We start from the raw sequence: 27866 nt of genomic DNA, 5'->3' as shown, positions 1-27866 counted from the left end.
TGAACTAAATCCTTGCCCTGCTTAACTCTGTACCTGTGCTCCTACAAACACAGAATCTTAGAATGTCTTGGGTTGAAAAAGACCTTGATGATCAACTAGCTCCCACCCTCCTGTCATGGGCAGGGACACTTTTCACTAAATCAGGATGCTCAGAGCCCCATCCAACCTGGTCTTGAACACTGTCAGGGGTGGGGCATCCACAGCTTCTCAGGACAGCCAGTTTAAAGTGCCTCACCACCCACACAGTAAAGAATTTCTTCCTCACATCTAATCTAAACCTGCTCTCAGTTTGAAGCCACTCCCTCTTGTCTGTCACTACATGCTCTTGTATAAAGTCCCTCTCATTTTTCTTTTAGGCTCCCTTTATGTACTGGAAGGCCACAATTAGGCCACCCCTATGCCATCTCTTCTCCAGGCTGAACAAACCCAATTCTCTAAGCCTTTCCTCATAGGAGAGGTACTCCATCCCTCTGATCATCCCTGCTGGCCACACTGCTTTGGATGCAGCCTGGGATACAATTGGCTCTCTGGCTTGGGAATACACATTTCTGGGTCATGTCCAGCACCATGGACAGATACGAGATGTTAGATCAAGGTGCTGAGAGCAGCACAATTCAGCAACTGGGGACAGTGTCTCTAGCTGCTTTTTCCTACCAAGGATTTTTCCCTCAAAATGCACAATAGATGTAATAAATCCCAACTGGCAATAATGATGCCAAAATCAAACAACCATCATCAGCCAGCCAGATTTTCCCAGGAAGGTCAGTGTCTTATTCTCAAGGATTTTTTATCGCATATTTTTAATCTGAATAATATTTTTATTGGTCAGAATGATTTTTTATATTTTAACCTTTAAAGCTGCTTTTCCTCCAAAAAGAGAATAAGTGCATTACATTTCTGCAAAACAAATCCAGCATACTAAAGGACTGTTAGGATTGAGCTGAGCAAGTCACATTAATATACTAAAGTAACCGTTACCAGTTTCTACTAAAAGGCCATGCAGAATTCCTTGTATTTGTCTCCTTTCTGAGCTCACTGTAGCACTTGCATCAAGACAGCCTCACTTATGGCACTCTCTTCCATTTAATTAAGTCCTTAGAGGAACATTACAGAAGTTGGTAAGATTACTTAATGCATCCCTGGGAGAAACTCCAATAGTCTACTAAAGGTCACTGCTCCTTTCAATAGGAATTCTTTCATTGTAACAAAGGTTAATATGACTGTATTAATTGAATTAAGTGAAATGTATTCATTTTCCAATCTGAACAGTCTCCTTAATGAGTTATTATCAGAGGAGCAAAAGAATGTAAAAGACTAACAGTCTATGAGTAAGACTTTCAAATTAAACTTTACTTAATACATCAAATTTTGTTCTGTCTGCTATTTTGTCCATGAGCTAAACAAAAAAACACCCTCTAACCTACTTGAATAAAAATGTCTTAGGCAGATGATTAGATTTATATTCCAACATGGAATGCAAGACTGGACATCTCCTCTGCAGTAGATAATCCACATAATACAAAGTATGCTAGATTTAACATATGTTGATAAATTTGCATTTGCATGTGCAGAAACGTGCCTGCAACTTGAGTTTTAACAGAGAAATTAAACTAAGCTTTATCTGCATCCCTAAATTTATTCGTAGAGTTAACCTAGAAAGATCTCTTTGAAACATTAAAGTCAGGATTTGGTTTGACATATTTCAGGGAGTGAAATCAACCAGGCAAATTTACCCAAGTTGTGCAAGAAAGGGTGGTAGTTCTTTTAATGTCTGCTAAATTCACTGTGAGAGTTCTGCTCAGGGCAGGCCTGATTTGAAATCATGTTCTTTGGTCTCTTATTCCTTGCCATAAAGGCCCACCCTGCCCCAGAGGGCCCAAACTTAAACAACAAGACCCCTCTGTTCCTTTCCTCCTGTCCATCTACCATTCCTCTGATGTACTTGCCCTTGGCTAAGCTTCCAGCTTCCCAGTTTTAGGTCTAATTTTTAATACCTGAATAACATCCACAAGTTAAAAAAGGAAAACAACATAAGATGAGAAACCTTGTTAAGAAGAAGCTCAAAGCAGTAGTAGCTTATATGTTAAATCTTTGCAGGTGACATGGAAGACTACAAGGACTGTCATATCCTATTGAAGGACTTTATTGACAACTTAAACCAAATGTGCACCATGTATTAAAAAAGCAAACTCAAAAACCTTGAGAAAAGGCAAAATAAAACATTATTTAGTCAGAAGGCTTACTTCAAAAAGTATATTTTGTCATCCAAAATACTGTCTCTGAGCCAGAAATGAAGTGACTCATTACTAAAAGCCTGTTACTGAGAGGTTCCATAAGGTTACATGCTGCATCTTGGTGCAGATGGATGGCACAAAATATTCTGTACAGGCACTATTTCCATTTACATGAATTTTCTGGCTTTGTAATGACCAGTTGTTTTATTAATTTTCTGTCCAGTGGTGAGCACTGATAGGTTTGGTTCTCTGTTTTGATGGCAAAAGCAAGAGAGTTGATTTTTTTATGTGTGCAGCTGCTTTATTGATGTTGGCAAAAGCTTTCCTGCCCTGATAAACTAGAAAGGGACCAGACTCAAACAGTACTTGACAAAGAAAAAGTTATAACTAACAGAAACAGTAGGATTCATACTTAACTGAGGATTCATCCAGTCTTCCCCATCTGCGCAGCTGAAGAGAACACAGATGTATGAGATCTTCTCTGAAACAAGAGAAAACTGTTTTACACTAGGTAGACTCTTGAAGCATCTTTTCCCCAGCTGTATCTCAGCAACTTCCAGAAAAGCATTGAGGGATTCAACCAACACTTCCTTTGTGCGACTCCTCTCTCTAAAGGATGGTGAGGTGTAAGCACTGAGATATTTTTCCCAAAGCATTACTTTTTGTTCCTGCTGCTTCTGCTGCTTTGGGACTCTGGTGGTTTTTTTTGGTTTTGTTTTTTTTTTTTTTTTTTTCCTTTTTTTTTTCTGTTGTTGTTGTTTTCCTTTTTTGTAAAACAGTTTTCTCTGTAATTTTTATTTTCTTTAAAATAAAACTTCTTTGCTGAAAAAAAATGTGGGTGCAAGCTTAAAAACCAGACAACTTGTAAGATGAGTGAAGTATTCAAAGTGAGAGCTGTATCAGAAGAAAAAGCTTTACACTTTTCTTATTGATCTTCTTCAACTTTACCATCCTTGACTACTCTTTTGTGTTTGAAATTAAAATAATAGAAATGTCTTTAATGATTAAAAGTAATTTATGTAAAAGAGTGGATTATTGTTAATTTTTCTAATAAAAACCCATATGCCTCCAACTGCATGTGAGGATATATCCTCCATGTGAGGATAAAAATATTGTGCAAGACAAGGTATAAGTGGATTTAAAGAAAGAGAGAAATATCTGGAGATAGTTGCTCATGGGAATCTTTCTGTGTGCCAGTGCACATCTTCATAGTATCTGGAAACTTTTTCCAAAGAATCAGCAAAAACTCCCAATCTTTCAAACATGCTTGTTCACAAGTTTCAGGCAAAAATCTTCTCTCCTTCATCATATCTTGACAGGTGTTCCAGTTTGGACACATGCATGAAATGGCATCATTCATTTTAGGATTTGGTGATTTAAATGATTTTCTTCACACTAACAGTTTCCTAGATAGGCAAAAAAGACATAATAAAGACAACAATTTTATCTGTATCAGGTAGGTGTTCACCATTCTCTGCTTTCTTACTCGGAAAATTCAATATATGCCAGGTTTTATATACATATTAGTTCAAGATCTGCAGGGGTTGAGTCTTCCAAGCTTTGAAGGCCAAGACAGTGTGGAGCCATAAAATTATAAGATCAAAAATATGTGAAAACCAAAGATCTACTAGGTAGAAATCATAAACCTGTGTCTGTCACCCTGTGCCAGTGGGTCATATTGACTGAAAGCTTACTTGCATACACAGAGGCAAGAAGGCACTGAATTACTCAGATGGAGTATCCTGAAATGTTGATCAGATTGTTCACCTTCCATAAATAACAGTCTTGCTAACCCACAAATTAAAAGGTCATGAGATTATTTTAAAGCTATTGGGATATTTAATTTTTATTTTTGTTTGGTTCTTCTCCTTCCCCCACATATTCTTCATGATTGTATGTGCAAACACAGAGAGACAGTTTTGGGTACTCTGATCCTTTACAGATGTGGAAATATGGCCCTATATATGATTATCTCTAGCTAACAGAAGAAGCCTTTGTTACTTGTACACTTTCAAAACAAAATGGTTTTGCATGATTTCTTACACAGAAACCTCAGCATCCTAGATTAACCTCAGCCTTAGCAATGAGGTCTTTATGTTAAAGTAGGACACCATGGGCTTATTCAGTTATTATATTCCACCAGGTTTGTTCCGACCAGAAAATTAAAGCAGGGATGACAGATATGTTTAAGCTGTGTTGTTATTTTGAATATTTCATACTATTTTTTAAATGAATAAAGAATTCTTACGTTATGAAAATAATTAAACCTGCATACAAATGGAAGATATGTATATAATAAGTTATAGTTAGAATTATTGTAGAAATAAAATGGTTTTTAAGAACCTCAATTTTTTTAAGTAACTAATTCCTATATTTCATATTTTTAAGTATTTAGTTATTTTTTCATATACATGTGCAGAAATATTTGAAAATTCTGTTCAGAGTTGTAGCCGCAAGGTTACAAATTAAATAGCACAAACCTGCAAAGACCAGTAGGTCAAATTTCTCGTTAACTGTCCTTTCAGAAAAAGCTGCCGACTTCCTGACATCTTCAGAGTTGTCAAAAGACATTATCACAAAGCAAGCTTAGCCCTTGTAACACTTTCTGTCTATAAGGAGTCAGAGAGGGAGTTTTGTGCCTATGGCTTGAAAATAAGGCATACAATGATTGCACACATTTATCTTAGTCAGAGCTGTGATGAGGTAAATAAAGGAGGGTTAGTGCACATAGAAATCAGTAATCCATAATAAAATCCCAGCAGATTGAGTGGAAATGACATTTTTTCCTGGTTTTAGAAACCTCAGTGATGTTATTTCATAATTTTAGAAAACATTACACACATACCAGAACATCTGAACTGCAAATATGCATAAAAATAGATAGGCAGTAGGATACAAATAAAGGTACAGGTAGATTTCCACACAGGCAGTGTTGTTGATTTTACATCAGAGAAAGCAAAAGCACAAAGTCCTTCCCACATGCTGCTATATATCCATAGCAATCTTAAAACATATATTCACTGGCCATATTTGCAAATTCATAAAAAATGTTCCATATACATACACCAAGAGCACTCCTACATAGTGTCCATAACCCCATGGAGACACTGGACAGATCCAAACCACATCTCACTTATGTAATACCGGGGTGACAGAGACACCAAAGGTTTCACTGTGCAGCTCTGGAGCAGTGATGTGCAGCAGGAGCCCTGCCTTGTTCCACAGCTTTGTGCACCCTTCAGCAAACCCTGAGTGCTGTCTCCTCATTTGCCTCTGGATGGCCTCAGCCCAAGCCCTGGAAGACCTTCAGACTGACAGATCCTACTGCACTGATGAGACATTAAATCCCACCAAGGGAAAAAAACCCACTAGGATCCTGCATCACGTTCCTTTTCATCAGCAACCTTAAAGAAAACAGGCTCTTTCCTACACGTGCAGACCTGAAAGGAAAACAGCTTAGCAGTAACCATCTGAGCTCTAAAGGCATAAAGTGTGTAAAGAGAAGCTTGAAAAAAATCGTAATAGGTTAGCTACTAAATGGCACATGAAATATTGACAAAGAATATTTAATCACTTTTTAAAAAAACTAAAATCACCTAGACAAAACTTAGTATTTGGCATCTCACTAGAAGAAGGAGACAAAAATTGAACACATTTGACTGTTTTGCCAAACAGATATAAGCATGGCCCTATATAAGTCACTTTAAAACTCTTAAAAACAGTGATTTGGGGCCAATATGAACCACTGCAAAACTGGTTTCTAAATTAAAGTGAAAAATAAAACAGTAAGGCTTTTTGTCTTACAGGAAATGTTAATAAATCCAAACTGCTCTAATTTATTTTTAAAAAAATCTATCAAAAATATTAAAATGTGTAGATTAAAGTAAAAATTAAAATATTCTGTAACTCTTGATATTTCTAGGAGCACTAATAAATTGAGCCAGCCCTTCACATTGGGGCATTATTAGGTACATTAAAGAATGTGTCTTTTTACATTAGAATTAAGAAGTTTGCATCATGACATACATACAGCCAGACACAACCATTACCTGTAACCAAGGCTCCACAATCAGTCTACTGCTTTAATTAGTAGTTTGACCTTCCTAGACATGAAAAATCAGACTCTCTTCAGCCACTGAATTATTTTTTAAATTGATAAAACTGAATTAACAGTATGTGCTATTCATGGATGTAATCTATGGACACAAATTTGAAACAGATGCTCCTAATATTCTTTCTTCCCCTTGTATTTCATCTGTATGAATCATTGCCTGGGTAGGCACCATCTGTCCTTTGTTCTCTGTTGCCAGAATGGGGCACTTCAGAAGGAAAAAAAAAATCTGTGTCAGAATTTCCTGGACAATGCAAATTCTGAGTTAAGGCAACACAGCTACTTCAGATTGGTATTAAATTATTTCTTAGTTTCCTTGTTATCCAAAATAGTTTGGGTTAATTATTTCTTTCATTATAAGAGACTTTTCCCAGAACTTCTGACCTTTTTGCAGAACTCAACACAAGTATTTCTCTCATACTTTCACAATCAATAGTAGCAATATCTAATTGTGCCTTCCAGACAGTGACCACTTTATGCATGAAAGAACCTCATTTACCCCATGACCTCAGGTTTGCACTGGCAGTTTGGGTTTAGTTAGTTATTTATCATACAAGCATGAATCTCTATTAGCAAGTGAGGCACATTGCTCTGTAATATGGATCTCTTCTCATACTTTACTATTCCACCTACTTCTATGATTTGCAAATTCTAAGTGATGCCTTCCTCCATAACATTGCTGAGAACCACAGACTTAGCTGTATATTTTTGTGGTTTGCCTCTTTGATTCCTCTGCCTGCCTACAAAGAAAGCAGGCAGAGAAGAGATTTTTAGAGCAGGAAAAAAAGCACTAAAAAGATAAACTACTCAACAGGGAGTACCAAGGACTCTGTGAAGGAAGAGTGCAGAGGCTGTTAATCCGGGAATCAGATGTGTCCAACCACATTAATATATATATATTCTCACAAGGCCAGAGCCTAGCAAGGAGATGATAAATTCTAAAAGAGGGTGGCAGTTTTCAGGAGTTGCACGGGAAGGGAATTGAAAAAGAGAGCAGTCAAACCCAACCTAAAGGTCGTGCTAAATCCAGCTGTGCATCCCCTCTGGCGGGAACCTTTGCTCCATGCTCATCATTCCGCTGGCCCGCGGCTGTGCGCTGCAGAAGCAGTGCCTGTGACCCAGGAGATGCCGGCCGCCCCAGCTGGATGCCTCCCCACTGGCTGGCTGGGTCAGCCCCGCGTTTGTGAGCACTTCATCACAGAATCAGTTTCGTTGCATCAGGCCTTTGAGATCTTCGGGTCCAACCCATGAGCGAACACCACCTTGGCAACCTGACCACGGCACTCGATGCCACATCCAGTCTTTAACACCTCCAGGGACGGTGACTCCTCCACCTTTTTGCACAGTCCGTTCCAACATATATCACCCCTTTTCGTGAAGGAATTCCTCCAAATGTCCATCCTAAACCTCCCCTGGAGCAGCTTAAGATTCTATCCTCTAGTCCTGTCGTTAACTGCTTGGGAGAAGAGGCCAGCCCCTAACTTCCTTCAAAACCCGAGCTTACCGTGCCAGTCCCGTGCTACCTGCTCCGATCTCGAGCGGCTCCCTTCCCGTGCCACCTCCTGCTGCGAGAGGAGGGCACGTCCTACGCTCACACCGCTACGACCCTGGGGACCAGCTCCAGCCACTCGCACACCCCGCACCGCAGTGCCCTGCCCTGGGCATTCCCGGCCACACGCTCGGGGCTTCCCACGAGGAGAAGCCTTGGGCGTCTGGCGCACGCCGCCCGAGCCCAGCCGCGGAGGGGCAGCGCTGACCAAAAGCCCACCCTCCTCGCCGCCGTGCCCGGGCCCCGCAGGCCGAGGGGCTGTCTCCGCCCCCTCCCGCAGGAGGCCCGGCTCCCGGCTCCCGGCTGCCGTTCCCAGCTCCCGGGACGGGGGGCGGGAAGGGGGAGCTCGGGCGCGCGCCCCGCTGGCTGGGCGGCGCGCGCGGCCGCGGGCGGGCGGGGAGCGCGCTGGCGGGGCCGGCGAGTGACGCGGGGCCGCGCGGCGTAAACAGCGCGGGGGCGGCCCCGGCAGCCGCGGCCCATCCGAGCGGCCTCCTCCGCCCGGGGACGGACGGACGGGCGGGCGGCGCGACCGGCAGGGGAGAGGAAAGGCGGGCGCCCCTTCTCGCAGCGTCCCCGAGAGCTTTGACGCCGCAGCCCGGCGGGGGCGGCGGCCGAGGGAAGCGCCCGGGGCGGGAGGAGCCGCCTCGGGCAGCGAATCGCGACCGGAGCGCCGGGCTCGGTCCTCGGTGAGGCAGGCGGCGGTGGAGCCCGAGCGGCGGCGGGAGCCGGGCGGTGAAGATGGCGACCCCGGGCATGGGCTGGCAGCAGCCGCAGCACAGCTACGGCGGCGGCGGCTCCGCGCCCGGCGCGGGGAAACTCGGCTCGGGCTCGGCTCAGGCGGGGCTGGGCGCCGAGCACAGCGCGGACCTGCACTTCAAAATGAGCAAGAAGATCGCCCAGCTGACGAAGGTGAGGGAGGCGCGCCGGCTCCTTCCCCGCCTCGGGTGTCTTCCTCCTCCGCTCTGTTCCCTTTCGCTCCTTGCCCTCATGCGGGCAGCGATCGGCCTGGAGAGGGACAGACTGTCGGGGCTGATGGCAGATCCGGGTGGGATGCGGCCGGGTTTGCACCCCGGAGGCCGAGCCTGGAGCGCCCTCGGTCCCCGGAGCATCCCCCGGCCGCCGCGGGCAGGAGCGCGCCGTGGTCCCGCGGGGAGAGCACCGGCGGTCCGGGAGCCGCGGGGCTGGAGAGGAGCCGCGCACGGGAGCTGCCGCAGTAGCGGCCCCCCTTCGTGGTGTCCGAATCCGCCGGGCACAGCCAGGTATCCCGGTGCGCGGGAGCGGATCCCTGGCTGCTGGGCTGGCACTGGTTATTTATTCTGCGGAAATTGTAGCTGCTCTTCTAGCGCTGTTATAAGCCCTTAAGACTCGGAAGTCTCTTTAAGTGGGGAAATTCAAGTGGTGCTTGCCTTTCCTTGGCTGAAGTGCTGTTATTTAAGGTGTCTGGTAATAGCTTAAATGCCTTAGATGGTGAGGGTGAATTGTGAGAAAATTTCTAGTCTGCTGTTGCTGATTGAACGGTTTTCATTATGTCATCCCCAGCCTAGAGAATACACTGTATCTTTGTGAGAGGCCGGAGTCGAGCTAGGAGGTGTTTTTAAAGCCTGCTGCTAAGGCAGGTAGGCCCAATGTTTCAGATGTGATGAAGTTAGAATAATTTAAAACAATGCTTAGGTGCTGTAGTCTCTCTTGTGTGATGCTCAAGCTGTAGGCAAATGGCATTAGTTAGGAAATGAGAAGTAGATTCTCTTTATTAAAGCAGGAGAAGTAATTTTTGTCAGGAGTTTAATAGCTAAAACATTTAAAGGTAATTTTAAAGCACTCTGAGAACTGCCAGTATTCTTAATATGTACGCTAAAATGGATGAAGGTGACATTTCATTGGAACTAAGAGTGAAGAGAATGAAGACTGCTGGCAGGCTCACAGTGGAGACAGTTCACATTTATGTACAGTTGATGCACCATTGACCAGTTAAAAATAGTATTTATCATGACACACTGTGCACCTTAATGTGTTGGAAAGCTGATAACTGAGGAGTATCTTGTCCTTGAATTCAAAGTTCAGTTTCTTTTGATGTTAACATCAGTGGAACTCTAATTCTATAAGGAGAAAAAAAGCTGAAGGATCTCCTAGGTTTTGCTCCATGTGCTAATAAATAATGAAGTAAAGCATTAAATATATTTCTACAGCTTTGTGCTCCCTAAAAGGTGTAAAAAGCACCCGGAGACCTTAAATGGGTTTTAGGATTACCTTAAGGCCTAGGTGCATATGTAAAGTAATCCTTTCAAGGAAGAATTTATATCTCTGTGTGTGCCTTTGATATATTTCCCTTACTTTCTCTAGGAAATTAGCCAGCAGTTTATAGTTTATTTCAGAAACAGCATTCCACTTGTGATGTGAAGTCATTTGTGTATGACCCATGAGTTCCACTTCACTGGCCATGTGCCCTGTGCACTCTCACTATGCGTCAGATGTCTTGAGGTGGATGTGAGTTAATTATGGATTTAAATGCATGGTGCTGAAATATTTTGAACTCCTGTGTTGGAAAATGCAAAGAGAGTAAAAGTAAATACTTTTTTTTTTTAATAATCCACAATACAGTTCATCTAAGATTCTATATATTGTATGCGACTCTGTCATGATAAAGACTTCAGATTAGTGTAAATAAAATCTGTGAGTTGTTTTCTGTTGTGTATTTCAAATAATTGCAAGCTACGTGCTTATACAAGGTGAATTAGGCTTTTACAGAGCTGGAATCTCGTATGTGCAAGTCCCAGTGACTTGCAGATTCTGGCAGTGTTGTAGTTTGTATGTTGTGTTCTGTTTCCAAGTTTTAGGGAGAAAGCTTGGGAAATTAGCTGATATTTATATTGAGTGAAGTTTGGGAGTGAATAATAGTGCTTTTAAATGTAAACCAAGGTATAAATAAAAACACTTCTCTTGCCCCTATTGCAACAATAAAATTAAGGCTTTTAAGATTAGGATTAAGAATAAAGGTATTGTATAAAATGTATTTCATTAAGACTGAGGTGCACATTTTGACAGTTTTGTAGCTAGAGGGCTCAGGTCCTACATTTCTGGTGACCTACTTGACCTTACAGGAAGGGAGGCTTAAAAGAATTATAGAAACTTCTGGGTAAAGTATGATCTAAACTTTCAAGTCTGCTCTAGAATCTGAAGCCTGGTTTGATAGCTGGCTGCAGAAATCCATTCTTGGGAAAGGACTCAGGCTACAGGGGAAAATATAAACATAATAAACTTGATTTCCCTAAGTGAGACTTATCTGTCAGAGAAGAATTAATTCTTCACTTTGGAGAAGAAGCCTTGAAGACAGGTATTGCAAAAAACATTTTAGCATATTTCTGTTTAGGTCTTTTGGCCAAATTCTGCTGTTCTAGCTTTGTCAAATGCTTACCAGTGTATGTGCATGAAATTCCTCTTCAGTAATCTGGTAATTTATTGTTAGGAGTACCACTTCTTAATTGTGCTTCTCAAGTTGTTTAGTGTCATATATGAAAGGTACTTCTCGCGTGTCTTTCAGCTGTTTTACCCGTTCATTTATTTTTTGTTCTAACTCTTCTCTGAGAGTGTCTTGAGGATATAATAATTCCCCATGTGGATTTAGAGCACAAGGCTCTTTACCAGGTTAAAACATACCCACCAATATAGTGTGGTAAAAGAAAATCCCAATATTCATTATCCAAGGAGTACACACAGGGAAGTTATCCAGACAGCTTCTGTCTTCTGGTAAAAGAAGTGTGACTCCATAGTTTACTTTTGTCTGTCCTTGTACAGGTTGTAGTATGAGCTGTGAGTAGGAGCAGAAGAAAATGCTTTCTCCACAGAGAATGAGGGTCACTCATGAATTAAATGTAAAACTGCAGACTTGGGATTCCTCAGTTATGTTTTCACATTACTTAGGGGAATCTGATGTTTAAGTCAAAACAATAGAGGCACACAAGGTAAAAGGTGAAATTTGTTTAATAAGCAGATTTAATCAGTAATTGGGAATGAGGCAAAATAAGGTATGAATCCATTTCACCAAGCAAAACACTTCTTAAGTACTTAACTATATTTTTACTTTTGGGTGGGAGAGAGAGACTTATTTGATTTAACTTTAATATGCTTAATTTGCAGGGGAAGGTAAAACAAGTGGTTAGAAATGCAGGTCTAAAAAAACCAAGATGATACTTCATGTCATGTTCAAAGACTGCAGTAGACTATAACTGATGCAATTTTAGGTCTTCCTCTTCAGTATAAGCTCCTTATTTTCAAGCATTCCAGAAGATCTGTGTACCAGTTTGGGATAAAGTAGCATCTGACACAAAGATTAAAGCCAACAAGAAATAAACTGCGATTATGAGATTGCATATATGTGTTTGTACTACTGCATGCAGGAATGCTAATGCAGTGTTGAATTATGCCTGCTGCAGATGAAAATATACATATATATTTAATTAGTTTGCATAAGACAACTGGATTAGAAACAAAAAGCGAGGTGCTGCCATGCTTAGTAGGAGAGAATGGCATTAGTTTTCACGATTCCCACAAGAGTTCAGGAGGCTTGTTTCTCATTTTGGATTTGTTGGAGTGTTGATTTTTTTCTTGTTTTGTTTCTTCTTTCTTTCTTTCTTTCTTTGTGATGTAGTTTGTAGCTTCAGTGTTTGTGGTTGAGAAATCCATATCCTAAGTGTGTAGGTAAAGTCTGTTGTTACAGCTTTGTGACATCAACATAAATCTTTGACTCCTTCAGAATAGCTGCATGATTTGTGCTGGGACTAAAGAAATAAACTCTTCAGTGTTAGTTTGGTTGTGTGATATTTGTTGGAGAAATTTTACATTAACTGCAGCAGCTCTGATGGGAAAGAAACACCTGGTAGTGTTGATCGATGAGAAAATATGACCTGGCAATGTGCTCTTGCCGCCCAGAAAACCACCCCAGTATCCAGGGCTGCACCAAGAGAATGTGACCAACAGGTCAAGGGAACTGATTCTCCCCCTCTGCTTTACTCTCCTGAGACTCCACCTGGTGCTGTGTCCAGCTCTGGGGTCCCCAGCACAAAAAAGACATGGACCTGCTGGAGCAGGTTCAGAGAAGGGCTCAGAAGATGATCAGAAGGCCGTGGAGAGAGTCAAGAGGAGGCCACAAAGATGATCAGTGGGCTGGAGCACCTCTCCTATGAAGATGTGCTGGGAGAGCTGGGCTTGTTCAGCCTGGAAAACAGAAGGCACTGGGGAGACCTCAGAGCATCCTTCCCGTACCTACAGGGAGCCTGCAAGAGAGCTGGAGAGGGAGTTTTGGTAAGGTCCCGTAGTGACAAGACAAGGGAGATTGGCTTTAAACTGAAAGAGGATAGATTTAGATTAGATATGAGGAAGAAGTTCTTTACTGAGAGGGTGATGAGGCACTAGAACAGATTGCCTAGAGAAGCTGTGGATGCCCTATCCCTGAGAATGTTCAAGGCCAGGCTGGATGGGATTTTGAACAAAGTAGTGTTGTGGAAGGTGTCCCTGCCTGTGGCAGGGGGTTGGAATTGGCTGACCTTTATGGTCCTTTCCAACCCAAACTATTGTGTGATTCTGGAAGAAGAGTCTGTGTGTGCCATGAAGATGATCTCTACGGTTAGCATTTTTGTCTATTTAATAAATAGAAACTGTATAAAACACTAATGTTTTTCCTAGGTACATAGAACTTGATGGTTCAGTTTTGGAAAGGTTACAGAAAAATCAGTTCAAAGATGACCATAATAGAGGTAAACAAGGCACATCATCCTTGAGTAAACAAGAAACTAGAATCCAAGACTCCTGAGACCTGACTTCTGTTCTCAATTCTTCCAACAGCTTCTTGCCTATATTTGGGAAACAAAATCTTTGATTTTTCCTGTGTTAGAGAGAAGCGCTTAGACAATAGGCATTAATGTTGTTGTTAATCCAGTCAGTTTCTAGGGAATGTAGATAGTAAATTTATTTCAAAGACTGTAGTGCAAATTTGATGATATTTAATTCAGATGCTTATGTTTTTTGTTGTATGTACTCTGGGATGGTTAAAGGTCTCCCTCAGCAGTCACAGAAGGCAGTTTTATGCAAGTAAGAGCTGTAAAGTTTAACTTATATAAATGATTATTAACAAAATGTTTCCATTTAAACTTTGTCAGTTTTTATTTGGAAGTATTCTGCCTCAGGAAACAAAACAACTAAATCTCTTGCAGAAGGTTCATTGTGCATCAAATTATAAGGAAACGTTAAAAAAAGAGCCCTTAAAACCAGGGAAGACATGAGAATCTAAAAATCCCTGTAGAACTGTTTTGATGTTAGCTGTCATCATGTTGTAGTTACTGCCTTTAACAGTTTTGTAAAAACTTGGGATTTAGCTTTTTAAGCAGCCTTATGTCATCTCTCCAATGTGTGTTAACGCTGGCAGTAGGCCAGTATTTGTAACAGTTCCAGGATTGCATGAAAAGAGCTGAAATTTTGAGGCGGATGTGATTGAAGTATGTGTTTTGATGTCAGTATTTTCCATATTATTCTAGCTGGTAATGTGTGAATAAATATTATGTTACTACATTAAAAACAGTAGCAAGGGCTAAAAGATCTGAAAATGTAATATTAGATATTCAATTAATTTACATTTCTCTGGAGATATTTAACTTTGTTTTGTGTTAATTATTCCAAAGATAGCTGGAGTAAGTCCTCTCAGAAGGGAGAGACTTCTCAGGTAGGAAATGAGAAATTTTGCTCCAGAAATATTGAGTTTATCTATCTTAAGATTTTTCTTTTTTAAATCATGCTAGGGCAGTCTCTCCATCTTCACTGTCAGACTCTTTCCATGTTGTATTCCAACTGTGTCCTTATTCTGCAGTAATTATGAACTTTGCAAGGGATATTCACAGAGGAGAAGTTTTCTGTACCCATGATAGTATAAGGAGAAGGATGGAACTGGGTAGAAATGTCATGTCTTTAATAACATCTGATAGAGTTCAGAAGAAGTAGAGCTTTCAGGCTCTCAATATCTTCTTCAGAACTTCAATAAAATCATCAGTTATTCTCTTTGTCTGAATACTTTCTAGTTGATGAACTATGAATTGCTTTAAAGCAGCTGTGGCTTATCATTTAGACCTGAAGAGGTCTTTGTTACCATCCATGTTTTGTAGGACAAAAATGATGGAATTTGGTGATTTATAAGGATCATATAGCTCTCAAATGGTTCTTCCCTTCATTATCATTGCAAACCTGTAAGGTGCGACTGCAGGGGTTCTATGTTGACCTGATGTGGGTATATTTTAGAGCTCAGTGTTGTGATGTGTGAATTGGGTCAATGACTTTACAGTCTTTTATCACAAGACATCAAGAAGAAAGAAGGAGGACAAGAATGAAATATTTTCAATATAAAAAAGAAATATACTCTAATGAATTCCTCTGCTCTCCACCCACATAGTTTTAATGGTTGACTGAACCAGAAGAACTTAGAGTTCTTCTGAGGCTGCTGATAACTTGATGTTCTAAAGATATTTCCTGTATGTGTGTAGTTGAAAGTGTGATGTTGAAAAACTGTCTGATCACACATTCACATATGTTACTAGTCTAAAATGCCTCTTTAATACACTTGTGGTATATGAGCTTCTCGGAGATTATTTTGGGTTTTTTTTCTCCTTGTTTTATGAACATCCAAAATAATAATAAATATTAAGTGATAAATAAATAAACTGGGGGAGAGGATAAATGACATGGCAGCTGGGGATATAGTTTAGTGGTAAACTTGCAAGTGTTAAGTTTAAAGTTGGACTTGATGATCTTAAGAGTCATGAGGTTGAAAAAGATCCTTAAGATTCTATATGCTCTTGTTTATTATTCACTGCCAACATTAAATAATATAGAGGTACAAAGAGCTGGAAGACTATGAGATGTTATTGTTCTGGTTTGTGCTTCAGCTGTTAAATCCCATACATCAACACTTTCAGGATATTTAAAGAAAAACTGGAAATACATGGATTTTACTGCTAATGTCAATGTTAACAACATGTCAACATTTAAAAACTAAAGAAGGAAGAACATGCAGGACATAAACGAAACCTGATATTGCAACACCTGTGAAGTTTAAAATCTGCCAACCTTTAGCTGCTTTTATGTAGGGCAATATAAACCTTATGAAAAAAAAAAAGAAATATTTTGAATATATATTGATTTAGGGTTTTGTTGTTGTTACTGTTTTCAGCTAAGTACTGCTTCATGAAGGAAGGCTTTTGTAATTTTCTTTTTAGATGGAAGTACCAGTTCAGAGTTAAGAAAGCAATACTGAAATGCTTTCCTTCAGATGTAAAAGTTCTAACCTGAAGAGTCTTTTATGTATATTTGAAAAAGGAAATCATTAGTTGAACTCTGTAACTGTACAAGGTATTTATAGATTAATTATTTCATACACTTGTAAATTAGTATGGGCACAGCGCTCTGAAGTACTCAATCCTCTAAGGAGTTTTGATTTGACAAGTCTTACAAAAATTTATCAGCAGAAGACAGTGTGGTGAGGTTTTTTGTGGGTTTTTTTGGTGTTGTTGGTATTTGAAATATCATAAATGTACAAAGAATTTGTTTCAATTGACAGACTTAGCACTTTAGAAGAAGTCAGATTGCAATTTAATATTAAACATTGTGGTTTTGTGCTTTTTTCAAGTGCAGTAAAAGTGGATTTGGCAACAGCATTGCTTTGCATACTGTTTGTATATTACTGTATTGTCATGCAGCCTCTTGATTACACATACTCTATTTTTTAATGTCTAGAAGTACAGTTAGAGGTGTACTGCATCTAATACATGCTTAGAAGTGTTATTTGTCATAAGTCATTGTTTTGGTACAGCAACTTCTAGCCCTGAGTAGTTTCTAAGCACTTAAATTATTTCAGTATCTCATTCTTTGAACTCAGGCTTTGGCTTTCATAAAAACAGTAATTTTGTCAGTGACACTACTGTTTTTCAGCATTTCAATTCTCCATTGAAGGTTCATTCTCCTTTGACCTTTAAAAAGGAGGAGGGCATTACCTTAAAATAGTCACTAACTTTTTCTAACTGTTTGCAGGCTTGTTGCTAAATAAACCCAGCAAATCTCAACATAATATTATGAAATCAGATGTATATGTCTCTTGGCTGATATGAGTTGGGCAGTCATAAGCCAGGCATCTGTGTATTCTTCTAATGACTGATGTCATACCAGTAACCAAAGGCATTGCGTTCCAAAAATAACCAGAAGAAACAAAACAGTCTAAAGCTATTCACCATCTTGTCCTACTTTATGCATATTACCTGGTTCTGTTTCCTCAGCCAGGCTCTTCTAACTGAATCTAGAAGGCTAGGAGGAGAAAGAACCTTTTGCTGAGGTTGTCACTTGACTTGGATCAAAATGACAGCTTTTAAAAATAGCTAATGTTAAAAAGTTCATGAAGTCCTTCTTCAAGATGCTGCCATTAAATGAAAGACAACCTTTTAGCTGCAAGAAGTAGCATGAGGTGAATATGAGAAGTACTAGTTTTCTGTTTTAATTTTTATGAGATTACTTTAATCTTTTCAACCAGCGTCCTAAAATTTAATTGCTAGAAAGCTGAATTGTAATATGTTCAGAAAACAGGTGTGCTATAATCCAAAGACTTTTATTTGAACAGTGTTTTTGCTCACAATGTGACTGAAAGCAATAACTTTTAGTAAAGGGTATCTGACACTGCCTTCTCAGATCTAGTATTTTGCATTATGGATGCTGATGTGTTTGGATAGGTTGTACTAAAATGTATTACAGTAATCTTCTGTGACTGTCTTTGTCCTTTTAAAATTTGACAAATGAAGATAATGGGAAATTATTTCTTCAATAAGGATTAAGGAAAAGGACTTGATTTTTTTATTTAACTGCTTTGTGTAAGTGTAGGTTTCACACTTAAAATGTAGTTTATTGTAGCTGGTTGTAATAAGTAATCAATTGTACGTTTATACATAAAAAAAGGCAAAACACCTTGAAAATCTATGCATGTCTTTCTTCTCAACCTTAACCTGTCTTGTCAACATAACTCATTTATTGAAGAAAATACTTTGTTGTGACACAGAATGGTAGAAATTTATTTGAAATTTTGGTCCATTATTTTGTCCGTGTTGTTCATTAGCTTTCCATACACCGTGTAACGTTATCATGTTAACTTAGAGTTTTATGTCATATGTCAGTCCTTTCCTCAACACCCCTTCTCTTTTTTTTTCTTTTGAAGACATATGCTCATTTGCTTTATGCTGAGGCTGTACTTGGACACAAAGCTCAGTTTACATATTCCTTGAGCTGACCTGGAAATGTTCTGTGGCCATTCTTTCTATTCCTGTGATTCTTGTCTTCCTTTATTTCTGTGCTCTTTTTCACATCCTGTGAATGGTCCACACTGTGGATTGAAAAGGTATATATGGCAATTTGGTGTGTTAGGTATATTCTGTCTTGCCTGCAAATATCTAATAATGCATGAGATCGGAATTCTTATCACTTTGGGCAGGCACTGCTTTAGGAGCTGCGTTGTGAACAAGTGAAGAGCCTGAAGCAAGTTTAGCCTCTGTTGGTTTGCATTCTTTTCCATAGCTCTGAGTTGATAGTCTAGAATAAATTAGATTTCAAATACCAGGTTGTTGGGGTGGTGGGGGGGTGTTGTGTGTTGCTGGAGTTTTTTGTTTTGTTTTGGGGGATTTTTTGACAAAGCTGTTTGTGTAATAGACTATTTTCCTCTAATGGAAGTTTTTAAATGTTTTGGGATGGGGTTTTGTTGTGGTGTGTTTTTTGTTTCTGTGGAGTGTTTTGTTTTTTGGTTGTTTTTTTTTTTTTTCCTTATGCATCTATGCTCCCCAGTCCTGAGGGAAATTAAATTTCCTGCTTTCAAAAAACTGGTAGCTTGGTAAGGTTGTAGACAGAAGTAACACACCTTCTCACTCTAGAATATATTAAAAAATTACACACTGATCATAAACTCCAGCTTCTCTAGGGGCCTATATGAAATTTTGATAAAGTTGGTCCCTTAGTTCAAGTCCTAACTCACAAGTTACGTTCAACTCTACATTCACTACTAATCTTGAGCCTCATCTGTTCCCACATAGAGAAGAGAACTCTTACTAGAAAAGGGGGATTTTTTTTTAAAGCTTTAGGAAGGAATGAAGAAAATTCCCTGGTCTTGGAAGCATAAAAACCCGGTTGCTTTGTCAAAGAACTGGGAGTAGTCTTAAGTTGACCTACAAGAAGGAATTTTATCAAAGAACACAATCTGTATATACTTAGTGAAGTGTGAGGCTGTATGTGCGTTTCTTGGGAGACTTGTGAGGCTCTTCTCTTGGGAAGAGGAGCCTTGTCAGACACTGCCTGTGGGCTGTGTTGAATTTTTCTCCTGACCCTTGGCTGCCCCTTGGCTGTGGGGGTGGGTGGCAGCCACAGCTCTCCATGGTACCAGGTGTGAGGCTGCCTCCACACTTTATCCTCACTGGCACTGGTGTCAACAGCAACCAAGTCTGGCTTGGTTTATGCAAACCAGCACATTTCCCTACTGGCAAAATCTCGTTAGAGGCCCAGCTTATATAACTACAATTTCCCAAATGTTTTATGTGGCGAGCTATAACATTGATTCTGCTGAGCACTGTGGAGGTAAGTGCAGTGAGTTATTTCTCTGAAAATGTGTGGCATGCTGTTTTGTAGTGTCTTCCCAGAAACCTATCAGAATAAAAACAAAAAAAAAAAAAGGACAAAGAAGTGAAAATTAAAACAGGCACTGGTATTTTTCAGAGTTCTGTCTGTTAGTAAATTAAGAAATGTTTGGGAATATTTGAATGAGCAGCAGCATTTTCTTAATTTTGTCAGGACTCTGAAAGAGGGGTTTATGTTTGATTTTCAAAAGCTGGCTTACGGAATATACAAAAAAAAGGATTAAATATTTGTTTTATTCTGTTCTGAAATAACTGCATTTTTAGCTTGTAAGGGTCTTAGGAAGCTGGAAATACTATTGTCTTGTCATAAAATTCACTAAAGATATGTCTTTTATTTCTGGATGTTAAAATAAGAGGAAATTACCTATTGAAACAACATACTACGAAAACGCCTTACTTTGGTGATTAATCAAAAACAGTGATCCAGGTTTTTAAGTTGAGTACCATTTTCACCCTTTTCCTCCACTTAGGTGTTACTACTTCTTGTTTTGGGAAGTTCTGAACTTAATATTACTCTGCTGAGAGAAAATTCCTTTGTTTATATGTGGAATAATTTTGTAGAATGAGGATCTCTAGGGATCTATATACCTGAAAGGCTGAAATCAGATATGCAAGTATTTAAGAAACAAATCTGAAAGGAAATGCAGCTCTGAGACAAACACAACTTGAGAAGAGCCCCTTGGCCTATCCTGTTTTCCTTGCAGCAATTGAAGGTCTAGTCATATAGCAGATGTGTCAACTGTAGTCTAGCTAGGCGATTAGAGGGTAAATGGGATTCTTTCACACAGGGAGGCAGATTGGGGAATTTGTACATCTGTCACTTAGTATCTTTTATTTTTATTTTTTTTCTTCAGTATGTTTCTCAAGATTTAACTGTCTTGGGGAATTGTCTGAAGCTACTATGCTACAGATTTGTAATTTTTTTTCTGGCATAACCTGATTGATAGAGGCTGCCAGAACTGAAAAGGGGTTTTGATTTGGTGTTGGTACTGCCACACCTATCCCAGCACAGGGATATTGATTTGTGGTTGCAAGTGCATCCCAAGTGAGCCTGTAACAGGAGGAAATAGTTGTTTCCAGTTGAATGAATAATGAATTGGGATGCACAATGAATTAGTTGGATACTCTGTTTTGACTTTTAGTGTATTTTACATCCGGTTCTGTGATTGAAGACTGCCCAAAATATAGGAAGTATATTGAGAACTTAAATGTAAACTCTGGAAAACTGAGAAATACAAATACATGTTTAACTTTTTATCTGTAAAATGAGACATTTCTGAAATACACATAGGTCTGTTTTTATGCCTAAAGCTTGTTCATTTTTAATGAACTTACCATAAAGAAAACCTTACACTTTCATGGAAGAGATTTTGTTTTGGAAGCTGTATTGTATGCAGTCTCTTTAACCCTTAAACTATAAGAACAAAGTAATGGAAATTCTCTAAAAAGTATAGATTAAAATTAGGGAGAGGATATGCAGGAAACAGAACAGAGCTAAATATCAAAAACTTTCATCTTTATTAGAATCTTTCCTGACTGTGTAATGGAGGCAGTGGTGGATCAGGAGCTGAAGATACTTGTGCTTCCTGTGTAAAAGTGATGTTAAAAACCCACCAACAAACCAAAGTTTAAATGGTATTTGCTAGCTAATTTGAAAATCAACTTTGAAAAAAAGTACTGGAAAACTTAAGCAAATTTGCTGTTAACTGTTAAATGTCCAAGTCTGAAAAACAAATTGTTCCATGCTGTCTCTTAACAAGTTAAGATGTGAGTTATAATTTTTGGTATTGAATTACAGCTGGTGTATTGACAGTTGCACTGTACATAGAATAGTCGTAAAATGGGCCTTGGAATGATATCTCAGTGTGTTCTTTGTACATGAGTTGCATAGATCATTCTTAATTTTTTGTCTTAACTAATTGTGTATTTTTTAATATGCCACCAACTTAGCTTATTTTTTGTTTTCCTTATTGTGTAAAAAGTGGAAGATTTTTGCAGTAGTAGTCAAAACTAAGCATGTTTGTATGAGGGACTGAATATATATACTGACAAGTGTGTGATACAGACCTGTACGCATCAGAGGCCTTGAGCTAATTATTTAAAGTGAAGTTGCACACAAGTGCTCAGTGATTTTTTTTTCCTTTCTCACAGGTGCACTTGTTTGATTCATATGTATTCCTTGATTTAAGGTTGCCACTGTTTTCTCATTTGTTGAATTTAAAAAAGGAAGTAATAGATACTGAAGAAAGAAAGAAAACTTCTTAGTGTACCTTTAATCATCTTTATCATACTAACTATCACAGATTTTCTTCTTGGGATAGCTAATCTCAGCCAAAACTTGAGGTCTCGATGAAGATGCTTATTTGACTGACTCATCAGGTGTGGGGAATTTTTGTTGGAAGTGAAAAATTCTGAACAGTCTTGAACTGTGGAATTCGGTATGATGAATTGCTTGAAGAATAGGAGTTAATGTCTCTCATTTTATGTGGAATAAAGTAAGTATTGTAAAAGAGGCAAATCTGACAAATCATTTACAGTATAAGTACTCTTAAAATAAGCTCCTTGTGTTCCAGCTGCCAAACAGAAACAATAGTAGAAGCCTTTATTGCAATTGCATGAGGCAAATTTTTAAGAACATTCAGTAGGGTAGCTCTCCAGAAGATTATCAAAACTTATGAAGTTTTGATTCAACTGGATAGCTGTAATAAGAAAGTATAGCTGTTGGACTGAGTGTTCAGGATTCTACTTTTACTGTATTTAATGGGATGAATAGAAAAAAAAAAGAGATGCTTTAGGACAAAGCAGTATAATTATATGCTTTTGTAAGAGCATCAATTTTCCTGTGGGTCTCTGATGGAGATACTACAGTTTTCCTAGTTATATATATAATTTTTTTCCACTTTTTCATTGAATGATTTAGAAAACTTGTGGTGGAGGGAACTGCACAAACTTTAAGTAGGTAGACTAGATACTATGAGAAAAAATGTATTTAGTCTTTTTGGTTTTTTTTTTTTTTTTTGGTACAGCTTTTTAAAGGAAATTTAAAATCGGTTACATCTCCACTCTTCTTTGTCATGTGCCTGTGAGTCTTGTCCAAGTGTGTGCTAGACAAGTAGACATTAAAGTAGACTAAAAGCTAGCTGAACCTCTGGACTTTGTGGTCAGTTGCAGAAGCCCAGTTGAGGGCTGGTCGCTAACAGTGTGCCCTAGAGGCCAGTCTGTTTAACATCTCTGTTATGAGCTGGAGGCTGAGCCAGAATGCACACTCAGCAAGTTTGCAGCCAGTACAAAAGTGGGGCAAGGGGTTGGTAAAACAGATGGGTGTGCTGCTATTCAGAGCTGGACAGGCTGGAGGAATGCACCGACAGGAGCCTCATGTGAAGGCCTATCTGGGGCAGCACAGCAGGGACGTGGTTAGAATCGACTGGCTGGAAAGAGCTGGGCAGTAAAGGCCCCGGGGTCCTGGTGGACACGAGTTGAACGTGGGCCAGCAGTGTGCCTCGGGCAGAGAAGGTCAATGGCACACTGGACTGCGCGGGAATGCGTGCCACAGCAGTTCAAGGGAGGTGATCCCTCCCCTCTGCTCTGTGCTGGTGAAACACACCTGGAGTGCTGGGTCTGGTTCGAAGGCTCCCCCATATGAGAGAGTCATGGACATACTGGAGCAACTCCAGCAAAAGGCCGCTATGTTGAGGAGACTGGACCATCTGTCATGCTGGGAGAGGCGGAGAGATGCAACTGTTTAGCCTGGAGAAGGGAAGGCTCAGGGGGATCTTATGAATGTGTGTGTACACCAGATGGTGAGGAGTAAAGAGGACTGAGCAGGCATATTCTTAGTGGTGTCTCATGCAATAGGCACAAACAAAAACACAAGAAAACTCTTTTTTTTTTTTTTTTACTGTGAGGATGGTCACATTCTGGCACAGGCTGCCCACATATGTTACATCGTTGTCTTCCTTGGAGACATTCAAAACCCACTTGAGCAAGCCCAGCATAGTCTGTTCTAGCTGACCCTGCTTTGCTCAGGGTCTAGGTTAGACTAGGTAACCTCCAGATGGGTCTTCTGACCTCAGCCTTTCTGTGATTATGTATACACGGTGTTTCTATAATAGCTACTGTGTTATAATATAATAGTTACTTTGAACCTGTAAGTTGTGAGTGTCAGATGTCAAAACTAATAGTCATTATTGTGTAAATATTGAGATGTAGCTAGGAATTACAAATTTTTTTCCATTGCATGATTGGTACCTGTAGGTTACTGGAAAGTATCCCAGTAGGCCACTACAGATTTGTCCTAGATTCATCTGGGGCTTTGCTTTGAAAATAAACTTGGACTCTCAACTGGTGACTGTGCTACCTTCTGCTTACTTTGATTTTGCTTCTATAATCTTAAATTTTTAAAAAAAGCCAGTCGAATTAGTGATACATCTTAGCATGAACATGGATTTTATTTTGTTGGTTAAAATGTAGATTTTTTTTTCCAGAGGAAAGAAGAGAAATTGCTTCAAGGTAGTTTCTTTCTGGGAAAGTAGCTCAAATTCTTCTGCAGTTATTAAAAATTCCATGATTCTGGTTGGAATTTCCTTTATTTATTCTGGAAACTTAGCATTAAAAGTTTCAGAGGCAGTTTGTAGTTGATGCCTTCTAGAAAAGGGAAAGATGCTGTAGATAAAAATACTGTATTGGGAGTCTTGCCATATATGTTTTTGCACTAATATTTCTTTCCTACGGAGCTGTATGCTTGCTTGGACGGCTCCATGCCTTTCCTTCCTTTAACAAGTCTGGAAAGTAGAAAATCAATTATGAGCAAGCAATGGATTTGTTTTCCAGTCTGCTTTTCAAAACACTGATGATTTCTTGTTTGATCCACTAGTGGTATGTTCTTATCTGCATGGTCTCATCTGCTGTGAGGAACCACTAGATACTCAAATTGCATGAAGTGTACAGAAATTCTTGAGGACATTAAACCCAAAATAGATCAGGCATTGAGAGGACAAGACTTGCAAGCGGAGAGAGTGCAAAAATGAACTTTGTTTTGGTGGGGAAGAGGAAACTGGGAAGACCTTTTCTCTGGCTTGTCATGCAGTATTGTGGTTTTTTGGGGAAAGCAGACTACAAAAAGACCTTTTGCTAATGCTTTCATCAGTTCAACACTTGAGGACTCTTCAGTAAGAATGAATAGTGTGTATGAGTGATAATAATGCTGACTATGCCTTGCTTTCAGGTTTACAAGCAAACTAAGAGGAAAAGAGATCATCTTTCTTTAGTGTCAACTTCATTTACAATTATCCAAAAGTACTTGTGACATTTTCAGGTGATGGCACTCAGAAATATTGCTTTGGATATCCTCTAGAGCAGATTTCGAAATGGAGATGCTACATTTTACTTTAAATTTCTGCATTTGTTGTTCTGTCTCTATCATCTTTGCTTTCCTTTTTTCCCACCTTGCCAAGTAAAAGAATAAACAAATCTCTTTCATTCTAAATATTTAAAGCCAGTTCCCAATATTGGTGGGAAAAAAATTGTTTTCCTAAAAAGCAGGACCACTCAGCTTGCGTACCCTTGGTTATTAAAAAGCTATATATTTCTAAGCCATGTATTGAAAAATCTAAAACCAGGCAGTGACCAGACAGGTTTTCATTATAAAAATCTAGTGAAAAATAAATGTTTAAAAACATGACACTTCGTAAGGTGAAAGTCAATAGGAGGTTAGATTTGAAGGTGAAATAGATTAAGATTTAAGAGCAAGTTTTTAGTATTGAGCTATAATGAAAGTTAGCTTGAATGATAAAGTAAGGAAATAGATTTGGAAGGAAATGGGACAGTAGTTTTTTGAATTTGGATTATTTTGAGTGTTGTAACTTAATCTATGTAGTACAGATAACTACATGACTTAAATGTTTCTTTCTGATGGAAATAGAGTAGGTGAAAGTACAGATGATGTGATTGTATGAAGGATAATTTAGCCCAGTTTAGCAAAAAAGGGAGACTTAAATTATAATTTATATCTATATAATTGCTTATGATTGGATTAGGCATTACTTATAGTGGCCTTTTAAAAAAAAAAAAGATTTTAGAACAAAATAGAAAAACTTAAGCTTTGCTTTCTGACAATAAATGGAATCAGCTGACTAATCTTACCCCTTTTATATGATTGGTTTTTTTCACTCCAAATTGAGATTCTCTAAGTGTGATGGATTTGTCAGAGAAATGTACTTTGCAGAAAATTTCAAATTCTGTTCATCCTTTTAGGCTCTCATTGCTTCCATGTCAGTGAACGTCATCCTTTAAGGCATTTGATCCTACTGAAGACAGCCCACTTCCTCAGTGCCATCTCATCTTTTGCACCAGAAGGCTATTTTTCTTCTGTGGATGCTTTTTCAAGGAGTGATATGACTTTGCTTTTTGTTAAGGAAAGGCATAATTGGTGAATTAGAAACTATATTTTCCTTCTAAAAATACATAGAATGAGAAAAATTTCTGAATTACATTGTTGGGGAAAAAATTCTGACTTCATTAACTATGACTTGACTGACCATTAGGATGTAATTTGATTATAATAAACACAGAAATTGAAGAAAGAAAGGATGAACTTACTATGGCTAGCAGGTGATTAAAGCAGAGGAAAATATGGCATCTGTGTTTTCTCTGTAATGTAATTCTGAAACACTGGTGATGATTTGGGATGAACAAATAATTTTTAAGTGATAGAGCTGAAGTAGTCTTAGAGGCATTGTAACTGTTGTATTTGGATAACATTTGTATAGTAGAGCTCCCCTTATGTTAAGCAAGTTGGAGGTTTAGTACCACTCAATTTGATTTACAAGTTGGTTGTGTTTAGACCACTTGATTTACAAGTGGTTGTGTTTAAAAATAAAGGTTGATTTTCAAGGAGCCATTACAAAACATTTAAACTGTTTTCTGCTAGAATTTGTTCCTATTCTGACTAACTTTTGAAGCTGTTTCTAAACAATTTTACCCTCTTTCATGAAAGTCTGTCTTCAACATATTCTTGTGTTGTATTAAAACCTGTCATTGTGAAAATATTTTTGATGTCATAATGAAATTGAAACATACATTAAACGCTGTTTTGACTTATTCTGCAAATTGGTTTTACACTTTGGCACAGAAAACAAACTTACGTGCAGCTAACAAAAGTAAATGTCTCCGTCACACAGGTAATAAATATATTTCTCAGAAATCGCTCTGTTTGAGAAAAGTGCAGCATAAATGTACAGAACTGGATTGCTGAACCCTGTAAACTTATGTAACTCCATTAGAGACAGCAATGCCAGTGTAGAACAGCTGAGCATTTCTCTCAGAAATAGATGTCGCGTAGTAGCCAAGTGTGAGATTAAGTGCCAGGTCATACAAAGCACTAATGGTGATGTCTTCCCTAATTTGGTTTATAGTAGAGTTGCACTTCACTTCTATCCAGCTGCTTCTTGTCTTTCTATCAAGGTCTTCAAGTCTACTTCTTTCTGCCTGGAAAAATTATTTCAGTTCTGCCTTGTACATATAATTCTGAGGTGTTCTACTCCTGAAAATTAGTTGAATTAAATCTGGCCACTTGCCTGTCCATCTGCAGCATGGACACTGACTAGAGATGTCTAGTGCATACCCAACCCATCTCTCATAGTCCTGTGATATTATCTTGATATAGCTCTTCCCATTTAATCAGTATTTCTTGTTTGTTTGACATCACAACTGCTTGTTTTGTACCTGAATTTATGCCTCAGCTGAAGATATTCTGAAGGTTGTATCATGATTCATAGAGGCATAAAATCATTAATGTGGGGAAAGGTGTCCAAGATTGAGTCCAGCCTATGACCAAACACCATTATATTAACTAGACCATAGCACTAAGAACCATGTCCATTTGTTTATTGAACACCTCAGGGCATGGTGACTGCACCACCTCCCTGAGCAGCCCATACTCAATCTTGATAACCCTCTCAGTGAGAAATTCCTCCTGATTTGGGTGGTGCAGCATTGTGTCTGTCTGTCACACTTTAGCCAGGTCATGATTCTTTTAAAAACCTTTTTAAAGTGAACTGTATTTTTCCTCCTTTTCCCTCCTATTTTTTATTTTTGTTCATATTTGTAAGATATATCTGCTCTTTTTCTCCTCAGAAAATGGAGTACAGTTATTAAATTCCTTTGTTCCATTATAATTTGTTGTGGTGAGGAAAATACCCCACTTTTCCCTTTTCTGCAGCACATCCAAAATAACCATGTAAGGAGAAAAAAAGGAATTTTCTGTTTCAGGATGCCAT

The 27866-nt window shown here is 39.0% G+C and overlaps 1 protein-coding gene across 13 annotated transcripts in view; it reads left to right on the top strand.

Annotated features, from left to right (window-relative positions):
• The first annotated feature begins 8336 nt into the window (after positions 1 to 8336).
• Positions 8337 to 27866, top strand: part of FAM184A (family with sequence similarity 184 member A) — a 74082-nt gene continuing 54552 nt past the window's right edge. For 12 of the 13 annotated variants that reach the window (XR_005256367.1, XR_005256368.1, XR_005256366.1 and 9 more), the window contains exon 1: positions 8633 to 8803. Coding sequence is in view for 10 of the 13 variants with exons in the window: in XM_038132340.1 (XP_037988268.1) it covers positions 8633 to 8803 (171 nt within the window). In the remaining 3 variants the exon portion in view is untranslated. Of the gene's footprint in view, positions 8804 to 27866 lie in introns of all 13 variants that reach the window. The other variant, XM_038132330.1, reaches the window with a different exon arrangement.

The sequence above is a fragment of the Motacilla alba genome, chromosome 3, assembly GCF_015832195.1.
Source record: "Motacilla alba alba isolate MOTALB_02 chromosome 3, Motacilla_alba_V1.0_pri, whole genome shotgun sequence".
NCBI lineage: Eukaryota > Metazoa > Chordata > Aves > Passeriformes > Motacillidae > Motacilla > Motacilla alba.
This window is presented reverse-complemented; position numbering and strand designations above follow the sequence as displayed.